Below are 22594 nucleotides of genomic sequence, written 5' to 3' on the forward strand. Positions count from 1 at the left end.
TCTTCTCCACGCCCGCCTTTCTTGCAGATGTGGGCAAGATCCTGGACGTTCCGTTACTGGGCCGCGGACACTACCAGATTGAGTTCGAGTCAGCCCAGAGCGTGGCCCAGGTCCTAGCCATGAGTCCCCTTGACATCAAGGGCGCTCGGGCCTTTTTCAGACCTTGGCAGCATGGCTTCGACCCAGCAGCGGCCGAGCAAGGAGAGCGCCTATTCCATGTCACAGTTTGCTTCCCTGGACTCCGCCGCGAGTACCTTCTGCTCCTTTCTAGGATAGGAGCATTGGTGGGCGCAGTGCTTGAGACTAGCCCCACAGCAGCTTCAGTGGTGGCTAGAGCAGCTGGCTTGCCTTCGGTCAGGGTTTTGGTTCCTGACATCTCCTCGCTTCCGAAGGTCATTCAGCTACCTAGGATAGGGGGGGGGGGGATGGATCGATCAGAGAGTGGAGTTTTCGGGGCTCCCGAATCAGTGTTTTATATGCACGCAGGTCGGTCACCTGGCCAAGGCCTGCCCTCGCAGGAGACCCCGACCTTCTCAGCAGCAGCAAGCCCCCGATGGCCCGCCCACAGATGCAGCTCGGCAGGCAGCCTCCGGGACACCTGCTCAGCCCACAGAGACCTCGGATTGGCAGCCTGGACAAGGGCGCCGTAGAGGGAGACAGCCACAGCAGCATGCCCAGAGACCGATGCAGCAGCAGCCTCAGCATCACTGGGTTCTAGTGAGGAACAGCTTTGCTCCCCTCCAGGAGGAGACCCCAGCGCAGACGGAGGATCAAGAGATGCCAGCACCCCCTCCCTCGTCCCCTCCCTCGTCCCCCCTCCCGCCTCGCTTCCACCTTCGCTTCCTCCCGTTCCCACCCCCATTTTGTCAGCGGCTTCTTCCCCACCCCCTTCTCCCCCCCCCTCCTCCCCCTCCGCTCGCCTCAGCTCCCCGGGAGGCCCTGGCAGTACCCTGGCGCTCACCTGCAGTCCGGCGGGCACTGAGCACCGACCTTGCTCGTGCACCGCAAAGGAGACCTGCTATGCCAATTCGGGCTTCACGGATATCCTCTATCCGCAGTCGGCTAAGTAGTCTTGACACTAGACAGCGCTCAGAGGCTTTTGACTACTCCTTCACACAGCTTTTTGGAGCGGAGGGTCCCCATGAGCCAGTGCTTTTAGCGACCATGTGGTACATCAAGTCTTGTTGGATCTTCTCGAGCTCTTGCATCAGCCAGGTACAGAGGCTCATCAGGAACTTCCTTTGGTCTGGGCGGGATGGTCAGCCAGCCCGGGCTAAGGTTGCTTGGGCAGTTATTACTGTTCCGCTGGCCCAGGGGGGCTTGGGCATTATAGATCCAGTTGATCAGAGTAGAGCCTTATTGGGGAAGCTTATTGTTCGGGGGCTGCTTCCAGGCGCTGAGCATTGGAAGGAGCTTCTTTTTCAGCGACTGCAGGCTAGGGCTCCCCCAGTAGGGGGCACTTGGGCACCAGAGATACGATGGATCTTCATAGAGATGAGGAGGACAGGCCTCAGTAGAGGATGGGAGGACAAATTTTCCTTGAGCATCCTGCGAGCTTGGGAGCTGCTCAGACCGGGGCTTTCTCAGAGACCTCCTACTTGTGATGAGGAGCGGGCCATACAGCCGCTCATCTGGAGCCCCGCGGTACGCACAGAGCAGGGTCATATGCTAGGTTCTCGGCCTCGTCTAGCTTGGGGACCATTGGCGGCAGGCCCAGCACGCAATTTTGGAGACTGGCAGGCCTTCTGCAGTCTCCCAGAGGAGATCCAGGTGGAGAGGCTGAGTCACTTCAGAGGGGGGCTGATTATGAGGGATGACATTCAGGAGGCACTCACTGAGGAGTGGTTCACGCCTTTCGAGCCAGCGCCCCACGGTGGATGGGAGCCTTTACACAGTTGGAGATCCTGATTGCTGTCAGAGCTTGCACTGAGGATGGTAGATGCCTCTACTATGAGATCCAGGATGAGGGCAGACTTCAGAGAGTGGAGGCGGAGTCGCCTTTGGTTGCAGAGTGCATCTTTCAGAGGATACGGGTAGTGGCTGCCGCTGCCCGGAAGTGGCATATTGATCCAGACCCTGCAGATGTGGACTCTGATTGGCGCATATGGGCATATGTTGCGCGCCCCTTGGCCCGGCTCCAGTGGGACCCTGGCGAGTACGAGTGGCATGATCCTTATGCGTCCCCCGAGGCCACAGAGATCACCTTTTTCCAGTACACTGTTCGGTTGGGGAGGCATATTTTGACTGCGAGGAGGATGGTCTCTCCAGTTGCATCGGAGCATTGGCGGCTACCAGGACTCTCACAGGAGTTCCTGGAGGATTTTTGGACCAGGCTATGGGCTAGTCGACAGGCACGCAGGATCTCGACTTTCCAGTGGCTGGTTGCCCACAGGGGCTCTGCAGTTGGCACTTGGCTTGTCTACAGTGGTCTTCCGGCGGCCTGCGTCCGATGCGGCCACCCATGGGAGACACAGAGACACTGCCTATGGAACTGTCCACAGGCGCAACAGATTTGGCTGATGCTGCGCATTTTGGCCCCCCTCTCTCCAAAGGGCATGTATAAGTGGGGTGCCGCTGCTTGGTCGACTTCGTCAGGGCCTGCTCTGGGATACGAGATGGAGCAGGACAGCCAGGCCATCAGATTCATTAGGGGCCAGCCTCGCCTTGTTCCTTCACCGGATTTCTCATCCGCCGGCTGGACACAGGAGAGGGATTTACGATGGGAGCTCCTCAGCAGCCTCACCATCTGGTTCACCTGGAGAGCCCGGTGTATCAAGGCCTTTGAGGGGAGACTGGAGCCACCAGCAGAGACTGTTCGGGGGATTTGGCAGGAGTTGATTCACACCCTGCGAGGACAGTATGACCGCATCCGGGGCGACTCAGATCGAGCGATCTTGCGGCGCCAGGCCTTTCACACCACTTGACGCAACGGCCCCTTCTATACCCTACACGCGGGTACCCCCCGCTGGCACTACAAGCCACCTGTTTGGATTTTCCCCCCTCCTATTGTATGATATAGCCTCTCAGTTTTTTGTACTGATATTTGTACTTTTTTGCACCTAGGGAGAGTCTCCCTAGCTGCCTTGATTGGATCTCTGCTCTGCCTACTTACGATGAGCAGGAGAGGTTTTGTAGCCCAGCGGGCATTTTTATAACTAATGAAAGGATCTTTTTTCGGGAAAAAAAAAAACTCTAGACTGTCACTTCTTTTCTGGGATGCCATGGATGTATCTAAAAATGGAGATGGATAAATCAACTAAATGCCCAATTTATCAACTGCAATAAGCTTACATATAGTCTCAGGTTAGGCCACCTACGTTTTTTGTTCTTTGTGATCGCTCCGCCCATGTACTTGCCTTGTGACTTGACTACCACCTATCAATCAAAGCAGAATGGGTTGTAAACATGGACATTTCTTGCACTTAACATCTATAATAAACGTGTAAAAGTATGTCCATAGATTCAATCTATACTGCAGATTGAAAGATCTGAAAGAAGCTTTAATTACAGCGGTTCTTTACAAATTGTTTTCTAAAGGGTGCCCTTTTTATTTTGGAAAACGTGTGGCCTGATCAATACATCTCCAAAAAAAAATCACCTGCGAGGCTTTGTTGAGATAGACAAACACTATCCTCCAATGCAAATCCCCTGTAGAGCCAACAAAATTATGTTTTCTTGATTAGCAGTTCTATATTAATGTATCTCATATAAAGGCTTAAGCCAAAGGGAGTTCTTACCCTTCCTTGTACGCTTGAGAAACTCACAACCTTTACTCAAAAAGTCAGGAACGTGATACTCAGCGTCACTGTCCTCAGAGGCTGATTCTCTTGTAAAGTTCAGCATGGTGTTGCCGCATCTCTCATAAGGAATGAATGTTGCAAGGCTTTGAGTATCCTTGAGAGTTCTTGCATTTAATGTTGCTGCTCCTCTTAGAGCTGCCAAAATAAACTCCACAGACATTGTTTCATAAACCATATCATAATTCAAAAACCCTATATATCACGTGTGTTGAAAGGTTATTTAAAAGCTAGTAAATCTTGGATCTATAAAATGACCCCTATTTCTTAAAAATTGGACAATTTTTCTCAAAAGAAAAAATCACCAGACACATATGGTGAATCTGGAATGCATACCAGTGGCAGCGGCAGCAGTCAATGTTATTACATCACCAGGCGACTTCACACTAACAGCAGAGCTTACGACAGAAGACATCTGATCACGATCAGCCCCCATGCCCTCTGCTATTTCTACACATTGAGCTGCCACAAGTGCAGCTGCAGAAGCAACCGCCATGCTCGTCTTACTCTGGCCATCATCGGTTGCAGAGGTAGCTGTCGCAGCTGCAATTGCAGCTATGGCAGAAGCAACACCGGCAACAGACACAGCTGCATGCACTTGTGCATTGTGTGCACGATTTGCCTCCTTTTTTCTTTCCTTGATATCTTTCAACCATCTTCTCATGGAGATTTCTCGCAACGGATTCCTCACCCCACTGAAGCTGCGGCAAAACTGCAAATCACCATAAAATATCCATCAGTCAACCATACTGGAGAACAACTGATGCACTGAAAATCTTTCAAATGTCATATATCACCCGCATGTGCTATTTATGTATGTGTACATGTGCAAGCGTGTGTGCGTGCATGCATGTAAGTGAGTGTGTGTACACATGACCAAGTCTAGCATGAGATTTTTTGTTGCATGCGCTCCCACTCGCCGGTAAAGCGCTTGAAGCGCCCTCTCAGTGTGTCCATCAATGGTCTCACTGCATTAAGCACACCAGATGTGCCAAACAGCTACGCTGTTGATGAGCTCCGCTATAACTACGGAGCTGCGGAGATGCGTGAGAACCAATGCTAAGCTGCTCTCATCATCCTCATTAAATATAGCATGACCTGCCTCTGCTATCCAGGCGACTGCACCCCACACGACTTCAGGTCAAATGTGAAGAGTCGAAGGATGCGCTGCCAAACTTGCTCAGGCTTGAGGAAAAGGCAGTGCCGCTGGCTCTCCTCCAGGGAACCACACCACCGCGGCAACTGGCCAACCGCCCAATGATCGCCAACCAAGTGTCAACTACGAGGCTCCTGTGGGCCAGTAGCCAAAGAAAAGTGTCACCTTCTGTGGCTGGAAGCTTCTCCATAGCTAGCCTCTGCCAGAAGTCCTCGATGAAGGAGGCCGGCACACCCTGGGCCTGCCAGTGTGGCTGCCATCGATGGAAAATCTATCAACCTCGAGTAGTGTAATCTAAGAAAGGAATGTCACTCTTAGGGGGGCATGTTGGAAACATCAAATCCAAATTGGGGTTTGGAACATGGGCGAGAGCATATTTGTTGTTATAGTGTAATCTAAGAAAGGAATGTCACTCTCAGGGGGGCATGTTGGAAACATCAAATCCAAATTGGGGAATATAGCATATTTGCATGGGTATTGGTGAGCATGGGAGTGCTAAGAATTTAACATGAGGATTTATCGCACATAGGGTAGAATAGATTTTTTCAGCTTTTGCTTTTTCCAATTCGTATAAAAAGGACCCAAGGCCTCATTGTAAAGTGTGGAGTATTCAAAGATTCATACAAGCTTGAAGATTAAGGGTAACTCTTCCTCCACCAACAGGGCAACAGTCAGATCGGACCACTGCCACTCTCCTGGGTCCCACTGCACATGAGCAAGCGGATGGTTCTCCTGAAGCCATAGGTGCCAGGAGGATGCGACGCCTCTGACCTCAAGGGGAGGAAGGTCGACCACCCACCAAGTGACCAGTAGGGATGCGAAAGGAGGGGTTCCAAGCGAGGGGCTGTCGGTCCAGCTCCTCCTGGGTGGTGGAAAGAACCTGAGTCAGGGTTGGACGGAGGGGTTGCCATGTGTGGAAGAGGCTTGCGGCAAATCGATCCTCACAACAAGGTCCTAAGCAACAGAGAGGAGCCTCAAAGATCCATCCGATGCTGGGCGTTGCTGGGTGTCCAAGGCCCCCTGTAGATGGAAAGCCACAAAGAGATATGGCTAATCAAGAAATCCTTCCAGGGATCATCGCCCGGCTGGACACCACGCACGATCAACTTGCCCAAGAGGGCTCGACTCTGTATAACTCGATCAATCAAATCAAGCCTCTCCCAGGGCTCGAGGCTGTATAAGCACGCACCAAACCACCTTCGCCCATGCAAAGCGCTGACAACAAAAAGTTCCAGATCAATCTCTGAATCTGTCCAATGCATGAGTGAAAAGCTGAGTAAGAAGTAATGTACCGGCCAACCGAACCTAATTGGCCACCTCCACCCTCCCAACTAGTGATAGTCTAGTTGTGCTCTAGTAAGGGAGCTTCCTCCAGATGCTCAAAAGAGAGGGCTTCACTGCGGAAATATCAAGGCCCGCCTCGCAGCCCAAATAGCATTCTATTGCACCTGTTGGAATCCATCAGAACTCATCACCACAGGTTGGGTGTGCTGCTTCCTAGAAACCACACGTTTAGTTTACCCCCCGGACCTGTCAAGTATACAGTGTTGTGATTTAGAAGCTCCTCCATGGTGTGGATGGAAAGGCGCAGCCCTGCAGGCCGGTCATGTAGGCATTGAGGAATCTCCAGTGACCACATACCCCCTGGATAAGAACCTGGCAGTGAGCTCTAGATTAGAGTGCGGATACCCCCGAATCCAAGAGGCGGAGAAGCCCAGGCAGAACGTAGTCCCCTGCAAGGAGGCCCAATCCACCCTGTCATAGGGCTTCTTGAAGTCTGGCAGCAGTATTGCCATGTCCTCTCCTCGGAGCCTAGGCCATCACAGTAGCCTCCTAATATCCAGGATACTCCAATCCCAAGGAAACTTATCTGAGTGGAGTGGATCAAAGTGGGGAGGTGAGGCTGGAGGGAGGGACTGATCCCCTTGGCAAGGATCTTATGGGCTATCCCTAAAAGGGTGATCGAATCTCCCAGCAATCACCACACTCCTTCGGGATCAGGCAAATGAGACTCTAGGGAAGTGAGCCGATCTGCATGACCTCATTGAAAGCGGACCGAAAGCCCACTTCCATGAGATCCCAATGCCGAAGGAATAGGGAAACTGGGAGGCCATCCTCTCCAAGGCACTTCCAGAGCGAGGTAGTGCCTGAAGTGCAACCACTAGCTCCTCTGCTAAAAAAAAAGAGGAGCTCAAGTACATCCACAGGGTGTCTGAAACACATGGCTATACATGCTGCCACACTCTCTGGCGAGCCTTCTCCCTATGTGGAGAGTTAGAGTCAACTGTGAAGAGAGAACTGCAATACGTGGAAGCCACCTCCCTGACCTGCTAGGGCTCCGAGGCTATGGAACCATCTGGCCTCTTCAGGATGCGCACCCCCTCCCAGAAGAAGTGGAGGCCTAAGGCAGCAAAGAAATATCTGGCTACCCAATCCCCTGCCTGGGTCCAGAAGGAAGCTCTCGCATTATATCAGTACTCAATCCGCTGCTCCTCCATCTCGACGCCTACCCATGGGTTCTCTAAGGTCTGCTCCTAGAGGCACTAAAGGGAGGCAAAGGCTGCATGTAGATACTCTGCTCCTGCTCCTGAAAGGCTCAAAGCTTCTCCTAGGCTGATGACTGCAAGAAGAAGCTGACCTCCTGAAGGGCAGGCACTCAAGGTCCTCAACAGCTCTCCCCGGGGTAAAGCTATAAGAGGACCATGTCCCCTCTATCTGTCAGCGATGATAAAGCTGTAAGAGGACCACCGACTTTGCGTAGACTATCATGCTCTCAACGAGCTGACAGGGCCCCCATAGGCAGAGAGATGGTATTCACAAGTTGCATGGCCAGGATGGAGCTATTGTTTCAGCTAGGCTGTTGCAGCATATCGTTTATATTTTACTCTAGGGCTCTTTGCATTTTGTCTACTTTAACCTACATTTTGCTAGCCCTAGGACGTGCTTGTGCCAAATCTGTGCTACATTTGTTGATGATTTGATTTTTTTGATGTACAATCTTGCTAGACTTAAATAGGTGTTCTTCCAACATCATGTGATCAGAAGACACTTTCTCTTTTATCTCTACCTCTTCTTTTAGCTGTTCCAACTGATCTTCAAGAATAATCCTTTCCATGTGGAGGACCTTAGCCTCTTGTGCATGTCTCTACACTGCACTTTGTGCTTCTTTCAATGTGGTTTAATACATCTGTAATTTCGCTGCATGAGACTGTAAAAATTGTACATGATAGCGCTTCAGCACACCCCTTCTCTAGCCTTGGTGCTCTGATAATTCAAAAGGAAAACATGCAACAGCTCATGCACTTCATGTTAGTGCTAGCCTTGCTTCAATCATTTCTTCTAACAAATTGGATGCTTACTTCACTACTTTCAAGCCAAACACTTCAGCAGCTATTCAAGTATCATTGAGAGACTTCATGTTTGAACCTTCAGATTCTTCTACACTGCAACATACCCAAGTCAACTTCAAGCCCGACATTTGGAAGCAAACAAAGAAGACAACATTAAATAATGATGCTACAACTTGGGATTTAGCATTTAAAGCACGACAGCAAGACAATAGAGGAAACTTTTTCAATATTTCTTAATTTGCACTTCACCACAAGCATAAATGGCCTAATGACGAATCTCTTCAACAACATCAAAAGTCTCTTATTTAACCATAGTTTTATTTTAAGTGGGAGAGAATGTCACGATTGTGACTTGATCTCTCTAACTCCTCTTGATTAGCCTTCAAACATTGAAAGGACACCAGTGAAGGGTCACACCTTGTCACATGGGTCATCACTAAAGGACTTGTCTATTCAAAGAGACACATCTCTATATCTAGAAGACAACTATTCATTTAAGAGTCACACCCTTTCGTCAAGGATGTGCCTCTTCATTTGTACCTTTTCAAGTCCTATTTAAGAAGGCCTTGTATATCAATGCAAACAACACAGCGTTCCGCTCTTTGCCTCATATTTACTCAAGTATTTAAGTATTAATCTCTTTAATTATGTTTAAGAACAGAGAAGGCATAGTTACAGTCTCAGGTGCAAAGTACTCTGCCTGGGAGGAGTTGATCTTGGCACTCAGGGTACAAGACCCTTAGCATCTGCCAAAGTTGGGCGTAGCTCTACAAGCTTGTGCTTCTCATGGTCCAATAGAAGGAGCACAAGCCGCAACCTCTCTCAACTTAATAGATTCTATGTGGATGAGTGGGCTTGTGGTCACGGAGGCATGATTGGCATCTTGGCGGGCACCACTTTCTCTAATCATACTCCGGTTATTCTATCCTTGGAGGACCCCTAAAGGCAGGACAGGCATGTGAGCACTAGGATTCCGAACAATCTCATACAAAACCTTGAGATCTGCCAGGTAGGATAGAGCAAATATGAGCGGGACTGGATTTTATCTCAGGTTTTGTTGCGTACACATTGGATGCGGGCCTTGGTGAGATCAACAACTTTCTGCAAGAGACAGCATAGCTCAGATTGGAGGGATTTCGTGACCAAGAGAGAAGCATTCGGAGGGGTCTTGCTTCCCTCTAGTGCCTTCAGGAGAGTTCCCTCGATAGCCCGTGGATAGAGTCAACTTCTTGCCGCCTGTACAGAGATCAGATCCATCGAGGAGAGGAGGGTGTACACATACCATGCCAAAGCGAGGGTGGAGTACACACACCATGCCAAAGCCTTCTCCTGGACAAAGATCGGAGATAGTCACGAAGGACTTCTTTGAGATTACAGGCCCTCATAGGCGGAGAGATAGTATTCGCAGGTTGCGTGGCCAAGAGCTATTGTTTTTAACCCCCTCATGTGAGAGCCATTGCCATGGATTTTTTCAGATCTCTCCTCACGGGTGCCCCATTATCCCCACCCCGCTGTCCGGACCTTCTTATTGACTCCCTTCGTAGCAAAGGAGCTGGCGAAGGCATTGACGGCTCTTCCTAGGGACAAATGCCAAAAGGCGGACAGGCTTCCAATTTTCTTCTTTCTTCGCCACTAGGATCTCATGGAAGGCGACCTTCGTGCAGCCTTCAATGAGATCATGACTACATGTGCCATGCCAAAGAAACTTTCACAGGGTTTGATTCACGTGATTCCTAAGGAGGGTGGGGAGACTCATCACCCCCCTTGGGACCGCCTACAAGATTTTGGCCAAGGCCATCAGCCGAAGACTTCAACCTTTCCTCCTTGACTTAATCCATGACACTAAGATAGGTTTTGTTCAGGTTCGGAGCATTATGACAACATCTCCACTTTCTGGGAGGCGAGAGCTTTGGCCAGGATGCGGCAACACAACCTCATTGTGCTCCTAGACTTTGTGAAAGCTTATGATAGAGTTGATTGTAGCTCTCTGGAGGGCACGATGTACCACATGGGGTTCCCAGTGGAGTGGATCCATGGTGTTTCACGCTTCTACTCAACCTCTCACAATCAAGTTCTCATTCAAGGTGCCGGAGGTGACTGATTCCCCCTTTCTCGCTTGGTCCGACAGGGCTGTCCACTGGCACCTTACCTCTTCCTATTTGTCGTTGAGGCCATGAGCAGTTTTCTCTCAACTCAGGAGACAGGGCTTCAAGGATTGTGTCTCCCCATCTGTACTCAGGAGGAGCTACTAGACTCAGAGTTTGCAGATGACAAGACAGCATGCCTATCCAGAGATGTGAGGAATCTCCATCACATCTCGTTCGGTCCGGCGGCAAGACTCTCCCTAGGGCCCACTGGCACCTTACCTCTTCCTATTTGTTGTTGAGACCATGAGCAGTTTTCTCTCAACTCAGGATGGGGCTCCAAGGATTGAGTCTCCCCATCCCTACTCAGGAGAAGCTACTAGACTCAGAGTTTGCATTTGATAGGGCAACATATCTTTCCAGTGATGTGGGGAATCTCTAGATATTCGTAGAGGCGATCGAGATCTTTTGTCGTGCATCAAGAGCGCAGATCAACTAGCACAAGTCATGAGTTTTTTGGGTAGGCTCTACACCCGCCTCAACTTGGCATCCAGTTGAGGCTTTCCAATGGATCCCGAGGGGCACTCCACTCCGCTATCCAAGATGCCAGGTGGGCATCGATATCTCCCTGAAGCAGCACCTCGCCCCTCTTCTTCTGAGCATTCGGAAATGTGTTGTTGTACTGGAGTTTTGCAAGGCTCTCCTTGGCTGCCGGCAGAGTGGTGGTGGTAAACCACGTCCTTCTTGCCACCATGTGGTACATAACTTCTTGTTGGGCCTTCTCCCGAGCATGCATTGGTCAGGTACAACGGTTGATCCAGAACTTCTTGTGGGCCAACAATGATGGGAAGCCTACCCGGGCTTTACAAAAATGCTAATCTTGTTTTAATCTCCAATTGGGCTTTACAAAAATGCTGGCTGCATATTAACTCCAAGCTCTCATTGTCTTGCACATCAAATGGTAGAGTTCTAGATTCTTCGAGACCGGCTTGTAGGGAGGTTGGCTAGCTGTCCATCTTGTCCACAACCAGATTGCCCAGTGTTTTCACACATGGCTGCAAAACTATCTTGGCCTGTCCGCCCCTGCTGGCCACCCCTAGGCCCACTTCCAGTCGGCCCGGCTACTTAAAACGTTTCCCATAGAAGTGCTTGGCAACCCTATGCCCGCATTTTGAATAGAATGATTGAAAGAAGATCTAGAAGCTTGGTTTACATTTGCCAAGCCGCACCATCTGTTGTGCTTCTTGATGAATCCCCATTTTACCAGCACAATTCTCTCCGACCAATGGAACTGTGGGTAATAAAATTGTGCACCACATTAGGGACTAGGCTTGTCTCTACCTTTTGGGAATTCTTTTATTCCTCAGTTTGCATCAACCATACTAGGCAAATACTTTGCACTCCTACCAAGGCAGAAGTCAAATCTAGATTTGGTTCTGCAAGGCTACTGGCTAGGCTGGAATTGCGCTCGTGAACTCTTGCTGAACTACTCCATTTTAATTTTATTAGGCAAATTGATTGATGAATGAAAAAAGAAGGGAGGTGCCTGTTTATATGGTCATCAGCCCCCCTCTGCTGATCTACCAATCATGGGTTGTGTTAGGTATTTCCAAGTTAGTTGGTATGAACACCCTCTTTGGGTGTGAACAACCCTTATTTGGTTTTGGTCAAAAGATAAGGCTTGATGCCTATAAAAGCATGTACTTGGGTGGTTCTATAACAATGAGCACCATTTGAGTCGTGCAATCTCTCTCTCTCTCTCTCTCTCTCTCTCTCTCTCTCTCTCTTTGCACCTCCATCTTTCTTTTTGTGCATGCTCCACTCTTGGTACCATGAACGTTAACAGGTTGTGGGGGCCGTTTGGGGACCAAACAAGTTCAATGAGGTTGTAGGGCCGGCAAAGGCCAGAGGTTGATGTATATACAGAATATTAATGGTGAGAGCTAGTTGTATTGGGAAATTTGTAGCAGCATTGCAGCCTGGCACATTTGGAGAGCTCAATGCAGCGAAGCCATCAAGTGCACCCACACTCCGCGTACGAAGTCCATCAAGAGCATTTGGCTCGACATCATTCATACCCTCCACAGTCAGTGGGGGAAGCTACAGGGTGGCTTTGACCGCATGCAGAAGCGGCGGGAAGCTTTCTTGAGGCTCTGGCGGCCTGGCCCTTTTCTTACAGAAGGTGACAATCCCCACTTAGCATTTCAAACCAACCGTGTGGTTATTCCCTCCCCCTCCCTCTATATGAGATAGCCTTCTCCTCATAGAGCAGCTAGCCGAAGGAGAAGTGCATCTTTCTCCACCTTCCGATTCTTTGATCCTTGCCTTGTACATGGAGGCGAGTCTGTATCTAGCCCTTCGTGGTTGTATTTAGCCCTTCAAGGCTGGTTTTTTGTTAACTAACAGAAGGATCTTTTTTCGAGAAAAAAAAAATATTTACGAATGTAAGCTAAAAGCTTAACACATAGCTAAGAGCTCTGTTGGATAAGGATGAACCTGAGTGGGTGGATGACATAGGATTATAAGAGGTCTTGGTATTGGGAGAAGGTTGTTTTGCACCTATACAAGCGGGGTTCTTGTCGAAAGCAACTACAATATCTCCTCAAGTTCAAAGGGCTATCCGTTTCAGTAGGCAGTCTGGTTTGATGAGGATCAGTTCATGGACTAGTCTTGCCCATTGTTGAGACCTTATCAAGAGGCCATGTAGTTGAGGACAATTCCAATGCAAGGGGGGGGGGGGGGGGGGGGGGGGGGCGGGGGGGGGGCTAGAATGTGACACACCTACCTATATTCAGGACAACCGCCAAGCATCGACCAATCAAAGACCAAAAAGTGGATAGTCGGGTAGCATGCGCAACATTTAGGACAGGCGGCTATACCACATGCAGTGGCCCCATGTACAACTATCGACGAGGTTGAACAGATTGTGGGCAATCCTCTCCACATGCTAACACCATTTGACGTGGCCCACCTGCACCTCAAGTGCATAAACATATATACATATATATGTATACACACACACACACACACACACATATATATATATATTGTTAGCACATTCATCCCCAGTTTCTGCCCATGTTTGGTGTCCTTTTGGTCCCTTTTGCATGGCCCTTGATTGTGGGCTCGCCACCCCTATTTTATATATTTTTATGGGATTTTTCCCTGCCTGTATGGTTTTTTCCTAGTCGGCCAGCTATTGATGTCGGCCAGCATATGCAGTTCCAATCGGCCAGCTCTCCCCACCTATAAATAGGTGGGCTGGCCTCTCACTTTTTCATCTTGCCTTGTCTATCTTTTGCTCCCTCACTTATGAGACTACTTGTGTCTCTTTCTTGGGACTGTACCACTTCAGTATATTCAGCATAGTTGCTCCATATCTCTCTCTCTTGCACTCTCTATTCAACACACTCTAGTGCTCTTTTGCTTCCGCTCTGTGCACTCTTCCATGGTATCATCGCTCCCTGTTCAGCGATTTCATCTGCTGCCCCAGATTTAGCCCGATTTACAGCCCCTTAACCTCTGCGTTTTTCTCAGATTTGCAGCCTTTTACTTGCTGTGTTTTCTGGACAGCTTCTATTGATTGTCTTCCCTTCAGTTTGGCTTCATCGCTTGCAGCCAAAAGGTAACTTTCTCTCATCAGCGTTTCACTTCTACTTGGAGTTTGGATCTAGGCGGTCTGTTTTTTTCAGGACAGCAACCCCTCTTTGGCTGTGGACATTCCCTTTTGCAGAGGGGGATTGTGGTAATATGGGCTTTGGTGGCAACCTTGGTACCTGTGGGGTGGACACTTCTTCTTCTGAGATTGTGCGTTTTTTCTTGAGGAGAGCCCAAGCTACAATCCTTGTTGATGCCTTTCCCTCTTGCACCCACTTACAGCATATTCCCAAGCCCTGTGTGGCTACCTTTTCTCTCTATATCAAATCTGCATTTTTTGCTTCCCTCTTCTGGAGGCCTCAAGGTTGGAGGTACAGTCGACAGAAGCTTCTGCGTTTTTTGCTACAGGAGGATTTTCGGGTGCTGTCCAGCCTCTTAGGGCTACGTTTTGGTGGGAGGAAGGGACCTACATCAGCGTTTTCTGATTTGGACAGTTTTTTTATCTTATGAGGTTTGGTCCTATTGGTTGGATCAATGATGATAGCTTCAGATTTGGCTCCCGTACCACTGTCTTGTTATTTCCTAGATGAGACAGACAAGTTGGATGGTGGTAACTTTCAGTCATGGAAGTTGCAAGTTACTTCTATTCTCAGGGAGTTGGTTTGATGGAGTTTCTCTCGTACAAGAATCGGTGCTTGCTAGACCTTGCCTCTGCGGAGGATGTGTGTCGGTGGAGGAAGACTGACGGACAGATCTATGTCTTTCTCCTCATGAATTGTCAGTTCGACACTTCATCTATTCTCCTGATGATGCTTCTACTTTCTATGTGGCAGTTGCTTTGTGACCTATATGGTGATGCCAGTGATCGGCCGATGGTTTCTACTTCTGGGTGATATGCAGCCAGTGATCTTATGGATACTTCTTTTGGAGATGTTCCTGCAACAAAGGATAGTGGGCTAGTTTTGCTCACTGCATCTGAGGAGTTTGTTTCTCCTGTTGCCTTGCCTTCAGTTTCTGTGCATACTTCTCCTTGCCAGGATGATATATCTGGTAATGTTTTTGAGGAAGATAGTGGGCTAGCTTTTCTCACAGCTTTTGAAGAGGATTTGTCTCCTATTGCTTCGCCTTCGACTCTTTCTTTGACAACCAGTGACCAGGATGTGTTGCTAGTCCCTTTGCCTTCTATGGAACTGCTTCTACGCTGTGTGATGCTATTGAGGAAGCTACTACTACTTCAATTACCACTACTGTGAATGTTCCTATTTTCCTTACTCTGTGTGAGGATTCTGGTTTGTGGTTAGGTGTGTCCGTGACCGTGCCTGGGGCACAATGGTACTTCCAAGGCTTGAAGGATTGGGATTTGGATTTGGTTGGACTTGTAGAGTCCCGACATCAGTTTTCAGAGGGAGCAGTTGAGTTCTTACATCTAGCAATGCCGACCTTCAAGGAGGATGCTATTGTACAACATCTAGCATCTGGCTACTCTTGGTACAGAATTGGAGCAGAAGGACTCTATTTCTTTTGAGGATATTATCTTCTTGGAGCTACAGGCTTCTAGGGCTGTGGCACTATGTTTACATTTGGGTTTGGCACCGATATTTGGAGCAACACAACGCAGCCTACATGGTTGTTTTCTTCTAGAGGAGCAATGTACCTAGGAGCTTGTTTTGTTGCTTTTGTAGCTGAGTTGCTGTGGAGATTTCTTGTGGAGCTTTTCTGGTACCTGTTGTTGCTGCATTCTTTTGTCTTTGACAGAGGACGACTTCTTCGGCTTCTCCGAGTATGTTCAACATCTGGTGCTGAGAGAGGGTGTTAGCACATTCATCCCCAATTTCTGCCCATGTTTGGTGTCCTTTTAGTCCCTTTTGCATGGCCCTTGATTATGGGCTGGCCACCCCAAATTATATATTTTTCTGCACTCTCTATTCAACACACTCTAGTGCTATTCATCTCATTATTCACCAAGAGCTCAAGCAAATCAAGGGCTAGACAAGCCAAGGGAGTTGCTAAGCAAAGGGGTGGAGAACTGAAGGTCAAGGGCAGGGATTTCCCAGCCAAGAAAGGTCAAGAATTCTATATTTTCTTTTCAGATTCACATCATTCTAATAAAGCAAATACACCATTGGCCACAATTTCACAATTCTGATACACACTGAGGGCCGGATGGAGATCATTCCTGATGGCAGAGGGGGGAAGCATCCCTCGTGTTTTTTACGTCCCGGCACTTCGTTTTCATCTGTTGTCAGTGCATGAGGTATGCAAGACTGGCTTCCGGGTGGAGTTTGAGGAGCATTCTGTTGCTCTACGGGACCATGAGACTGGCCAGGTTGTTTGGGAAGGCGGTGTGGAGAATGGTATATACAAACTCTCCGCACTCTCCTCTTTGACAGGTTCTCAGGTTGGTGTTTTGTGGCACTTTCGGTTTGGCCACTTTAATGTGGATGTGCTACAGCGAGCTTTCCGGGACCAGATGGTGGTTGGCTTGCCAGATGTTGGCAGCAGGCAAGGAGTTAAATGCGACCTTACCGTCATTTTAGATCCAGAAAGAAGTCACGGGAAGGGGTCATGTGCTTGGAAGCACCACTATCGAGAATCCATTCCCGAGTATCATTTGCGGTAAAGCCAACTGCCTCCTCACTCAAAGAAGATGAAGCATCCGTGTCCATCATCTCTAAGTGCACAAAGGCTGGAGTCTTTGCAGCTGAAGCTGAAAAATCAACTCTCTTCCCAATCCGCTTGGGACACTCCCTCCAATAGTGGCCTTTCTCGCCACAATCATTACAAGTCCTCTCGGTCTTTAGTTTCTCTCGGTGTCTGAGCCGAACTTCTTCTTAAAAGACTTCTCCGATGAAGCCTTCCCTTTGCCCTTGTTATTATTACGGCCTTTCGACCGTTGGCCAGTTAAGGCCTCAAAACCTCCGCCCTATGGAGGGGTCGTGAATCACTCTTCCTAGTCCAAGACCATGGGCACAAGCTCCTCCCATGGTGCTGAGCCTGCCAATGGTAATCAATGAAGAGTAAAAGGCTGAGTACTGAGAGGGTAAATGTGACAATAACATTATGGCCATATCCTCTGATGATCTCTCTTTCCCTGCTTGGAGAACTTTCTGCTGAAGAGCCTGCAGCTTGTTGATGTGCTTCCGCATCGTCGACGACTTTGCAGAATTCATCACCCGCATCTGAACTTCCAAGGAGATTCTCTTCATGGGTGACACCCTGTTGTAGAGAGAAGCCAAATGCTGCCAAATACCTCTTGCCAATGTCATATGCTTTATGTGGTTGATCACCTATGGTGTGCAATTGAGGAAGATGAAAGAACGGACTCTGGCATCGACACGATCCCATAACTGTGCTTGTGCCTCCCGTTCCTTCCGAATAGAGGGTAACTCCCCTTCCTGTAACTCCGGCCGTGGAACCCCAACAACAATGAAATCAGCAAGGTCATAAGACTCCAAAACAGATTCCATCATTACCTTCCATATGCCGTAGTTGTTCCCGTCCAACTGACGGTCGACCGGGAACGTGGGGAGTGTCGAGATCTTCACGTGCTTCTCAGCCATCTCAAGTAAATTTGCCATTGCGGCGGTGTAACTGAGAAGGGAGGGTGGGTGGGAAAAAAATGAAGAACTAAACCTGCAAGTGGCTGTCCAGCAACAAGGCCTGCCTTTCGCTTGCTTCTCCTCTTCCCATACGTCCCAAAACAGTCCTCCAATCAGCACTACAAACAGCCCCCCTCTTGCTCACACAGTTCCCAAGATCTTCCAAGAGCCTAGAGCTCTGATACCATGTCAGAATATGCAACGGAGATGAAGACAAGATCTGAAAACACCTAGAGCAAGTGCACAGCAGAAAAACGCAGAAATGAGAGAGAGAGAGAGAGAGAGAGAGAGAGAGAGAGAGAAGCGTATAACTCTGCTATATAAACAAGAAAATCCCGGAATACAAGATATGGAGTGTGGGGGGCAAGGGGCCATTATATATGGCCCCAGGCAGCCAGTCGGCCTGCTGAAAAACAGCCAACAGCCCTCATACCTTGCCCACGACCTGCTCCCTCGAGTCGGCCAACAGTAGACTTGTCGGCCAACTCTGGACAGTCGGCCAACATACAAGGGAGAACCTGGGGGCAGCAGAGCAGTGATACAGCCCTCCACACCAACGGAAAAAAAATAGGGAAAAATATGGACTGGGGAAAAATGAGAAAACACCTAAATCGGGCGGGCACACCCACAACAGAGGCCTTGGTGTAAATGTATAGACAAACACTTATGTGTGATGATTCTACTCTTTTCTACCTTTGAAAACCCTAGCGCATAGGCACGCACGCTCCACACATTCATTTGTTGAAAAGTTGTTTAGCCTTTATGGCTTGTGAGTTGACATTGTCAATGATAGAGATTTGAAGCTCATTGGACATCTTTCGCGGGAGGTATTTGAAAATTGGATACTAAGCTTAGTACGTGTCTCATGCACCCATGCATGCATTGAGGTGGAGTGTGACACTGGCTCATCATCAGTGTCATACTTGTAAAGAAGTAGTACCTTTTTAGGAATATTTGTTATACTCTGTGACCACATTGTGAGCCCCAGTCCAAGGGCATGTCAAGCAAGAGCTACATAGGTCTTTCCAAGCCTTAGGTGTCAATGTCTGTCACTTAACCCACCTTGAGAGGTCTTTCCAAGCCTTAGGTGTCAATGTTTATCACTTAACCCACCTAGAGAACAGTTAGGCACATGGGTTGCCATAGCATAGTAGCATTTCAGAGCATGTTTAGCAAAGGAATTAAAGGCTCTAGGCCAACCCTTGTGGCTAGCCTATGAGCCTTGCATTGTGAGCCACCATGGGCCACACAAATAGGGCATTCAAGGGGCCTAAGACCTAGTCGGCAGCCCTACAACAGTCGGCCAGGTTCAGTTGCACTTGGCCAGCAGCCAGGACAGCAAGGACTCACACGTGTGAAGCAATAACTAGCAAAGAGGGCATTTAAATGCTAATTCAGCAGTCACGAGCGCTGTTCACTGGCCGACAGCAGTCCATATGGACCAACAACATCATATATAGGAAAGCCCTCAGCCATTGCATAAAATCATCTCATTCTTCATAGAATTCAGCAGTAAAACAGTGCAAAAGTATGTGTGCATGAGGCCTTGGTCTTGTGCATACATCTATTCAGCCAAGCACTCTTTGTGCTTCAGTCCCAAGGCAGCCCGAAGCTATCTTCAGCATTCAGCCTTCAGTATTGCTGTGCATAAGGCTCTCCAAAGTGGCTTCACAGTTGTCTTCATGGTTCAACAAACATTGGGTCTACATCGTCCTTTCATTGTCAATCCTCCATCCAATCATCTTCAATAAGTTTTCTACATTGTAAAGAAGATCTCCAAAGTAATAAAGCAAATACTCCTGCTTGCAGGAGGGGGCCCTTAAGTGGGACCCAATCTGGTGTTGTCTCTGCATTCCCTCTCTCTCTTCAACTCTATCTCCTATGAATAAAAGATTAAAGTGGATTGCTTCATGCTCGCTAACATAAAGGTATAAAGAAGGTCTTGTTGCCAATGAGGTGATAGCTCAAGTGGTGAAGGCGTTTGCCTAGGACCAAGAGGTCCTAGGTTCAAAACCTCCCCTTGGTGCTTCCTCAACGGCATCGCCTACAGGCGGATAATTAAGCACCTACGGGCAGTGAAAAATTGGTAACTACTGGAGGATCTTGGGCCAAAGGCCAGTCGGGAAAAAAAAAAGGGTGGTCTTGTTGTGCGTTACACAATCATACCAGTTGCACGTTACAGTCCGAGCTCATATGATCATAGTGAGCTTTATGGACAAGCAGTGTAGAGCTCTTGGGCAGTAACTACAGGAGGATCTTGGGCCAAAGGCCAGTCGGGGAAAAAAAAAAGGTCTTGTTGTGCGTTACACGATCATACCAGTTGCACGTTACAGTCCGAGCTCATATGATCATCGTGAGCTTTATGGACAAGCAGTGTAGAGCTCTTGTACTTTGTGCCTATGTGCTAGGATTCTGAGAGTACAGGAGAGTAGAGAGAGAAAAGACCTGTCCATTGGCCAACTACCACATGGCACCTATGTTGTGGCTATGCTTGCCACTGGCTCCTATGCCTACTGTTGGACTCTTACAGGTCAGCCACGTGTACGTACAAGAGAGGTCACATTCTTCCTCACTCATGTTACAAGTGTCCTCGGCTGTGAGGTAACCATGTAAAGTGTTTGAGCGAGAAATGCAAGGATAAAACCTGTCCACAGCACGGACTGTCCTGAGATCTGAGAAACCACTACTCCTAAAACTAACATTCTCCATGTCAAGCCAGCACCAAAACGTATAAAGCAACTTTTCGATGAATCTCCATGTCAATCACCACCTGATCCAAGTCCTTGGAAAAATGTGTTGTAGAGCATCCTTCTGTTGGCAAAATTGCCTCCTGTAGAAAACACTCATGATGTAAACTACAGCCGCCCATGAAACCATATGGACCAACATTCTAGGTTTTCAAAAGCCCCACATATGCCTGCCAAGGAATGAATCAAATGGAAACCCATGGCTTCTTAGAGCTGATGCATCAGCACTATATCCGTCATTACCTCTAGGCACTAGTATGCTCAGACCAACATCTCCCTACCAGCTGGCAGCCAATGTTTAGTCCTCCCTATGGACAGCTACGTGTGGAACGTACTCGAGATAGTACCCCGTGTGATACACACAAAAAACACTCCAAGCGTCTCTGGTGAAACCTCGTCTTCTAACACATCCATTGACATTTTCTTGTGTGATGCCATTTGTGAAGAAATAATCACCTAAATTAGGGTTGTGCCTACTAGACAAAGCGCCATGGGCCCGCGTTCCATGTGGTTGGGCATGCGCCCCCATGTGGTTGGGTCTGCACCACCAATTTGCAAGATGCTTTGCCTCCTGGGTCAATCCAAGAGAATGGCGGCAGATAAGACAAGGCGGAGGGAGTCGAGACCTGTGGCACTAGGGTAGTTTGTGGATTCAATTACTCGAGGTTCATGGCCCAATCAACTCTATCGTATGCCTTTTCAAAGTCCATCTGGGGTCTGGTTGCTTTCCTTAGCCCATGCAACTGCCTCCCAAAAAGAGAAGTAGGTTATCAGCATTTTAGAGGGAACATGAAAAGCCCCCCAATGCCTAATGGATTGTAGATACTTAATGTTTTGTTAGGGTTGAGCACTCCTTGGAGTAAAGAGCGGATTATCGTTACCATGCCCAAGAGTCGTTTTGGACTCAAATGGGAGGCAGATGCAAAAAACACTTCTTCGCTCATCCCATCTCAAGGCACACTTCACTTGGTTCTTGCCATGGTGAGGCTGATAATGTTTTGTTAGGGTTGAGCACTCCTTGGAGTAGAGAGCGGCTTATCGTTACCATGCCCAGAAGCCATTTTGGACTCAAATGGGAGGCACATGCAATAAACACTTCTTTGCTCATCCCATCTCAAGGCACACTTCACTTGGTTCTTGCCATGGTGAGGCGGATTGCCTCTACCTTTTATTGTCGGCTTCTTACTCCCACCCAAGGCATGGAGCAAGACAGAAGGTTTGGGCTACTTTGCATCATATGTTCACGGAGTATGTACTTCACTTGATGCCTCCTCCTCCACTGAGGAGTTTAGGCAAGCACTCCATGCATTGACTCAGGGTAAGCATCTAGAGGATGATGACCTCTCACCCACCTTTTTCGTGTCATTTTGGGATGTATTTGGGCAGCATATCACTATGGCCTTGTAGGAAATGTGGAACACAGGGATCATGCCTTCTTCTCTTATTGAGGATCTTATTCACCTTATCCCAAAAGGTGGTGATAAGACGAATATGGATCAATGGAGGCCTATCAAATTGCTTGGGACTGCCTACAAAAAGTACTTGCCAAGGCAGTCAGATGAGGTTGCAGTCGGTATTGCAGGATGTGATTCACGATACGTAGAATGGGTTTCTTCAAGGAAGAAGCATCTTTCATGGTATCTTCTCTTTTTGGGAGGCGGTTGAATGGGCTAAGGAAAGCAACCAGACCCTAGATGGACTTTGAAAAGGCATTCGATAGAGTTGATTGGGCCATGAATCGTCTTATCTGCCACCGAAACGTGTGGTGACCATGCTCATAATCAATGACCTTCTGTCTCCCAAGTAAGGCCATCCTGTGGTAAAAATCACTGACATGCTCCAGTGTGGAAGCCACACTCTCTGGGCAATTAGAAAAGTCAAGACACCTCCATACATCCATCACCTACCGTGAAAGCTCTGCATCTGAGTAGAGATGCTCAAGAATACGCACACGAGGAGTAGAGCCATGGAATCCTCGATCTCTAATACATAAACCACTCAAAAATGATCAGATTTGGAATTGCCAAATGCTATGAGTGTATGTCCTCCCCTATCGAGAACCCAATCATCAACATAGAAGCGATCTAAGCGTGCATAGATGCAACATGCATCCCTCCTCCTATTAGACCAAGAAAAGAGGAGAGAGGATGGCCTCCTTTGCATATCATCCTCAAGCCAACAATCTCTACCATGTATAGAGAGAATAAACCTCTCAAGAGGCCCTCTCAAGTGGGTGCACCATACCCACTTGTCCTCCTCTTTTG

The 22594-nt window shown here is 48.5% G+C and overlaps 1 protein-coding gene across 1 annotated transcript in view; it reads right to left on the reverse strand.

The window, feature by feature from the left end:
• LOC147629729 (VAN3-binding protein-like) overlaps positions 1-22594 on the reverse strand; it is a 47353-nt gene that overhangs the window by 18051 nt on the left and 6708 nt on the right. Inside the window, exons 3-6 of the mRNA XM_086811271.1 lie at positions 4134-4509; positions 3738-3935; positions 3599-3648; positions 3318-3375 (exon numbers count right to left, since the gene is read on the reverse strand). Of these exons, the coding sequence (XP_086667397.1) occupies positions 3318-3375; positions 3599-3648; positions 3738-3935; positions 4134-4509 (682 nt within the window). The remainder of the gene's footprint in view (positions 1-3317; positions 3376-3598; positions 3649-3737; positions 3936-4133; positions 4510-22594) is intronic.

This window comes from Cibotium barometz, chromosome 17, assembly GCF_041138505.1.
Source record: "Cibotium barometz isolate CiBa-2024 chromosome 17, ASM4113850v1, whole genome shotgun sequence".
NCBI classification, from domain to species: domain Eukaryota; kingdom Viridiplantae; phylum Streptophyta; class Polypodiopsida; order Cyatheales; family Cibotiaceae; genus Cibotium; species Cibotium barometz.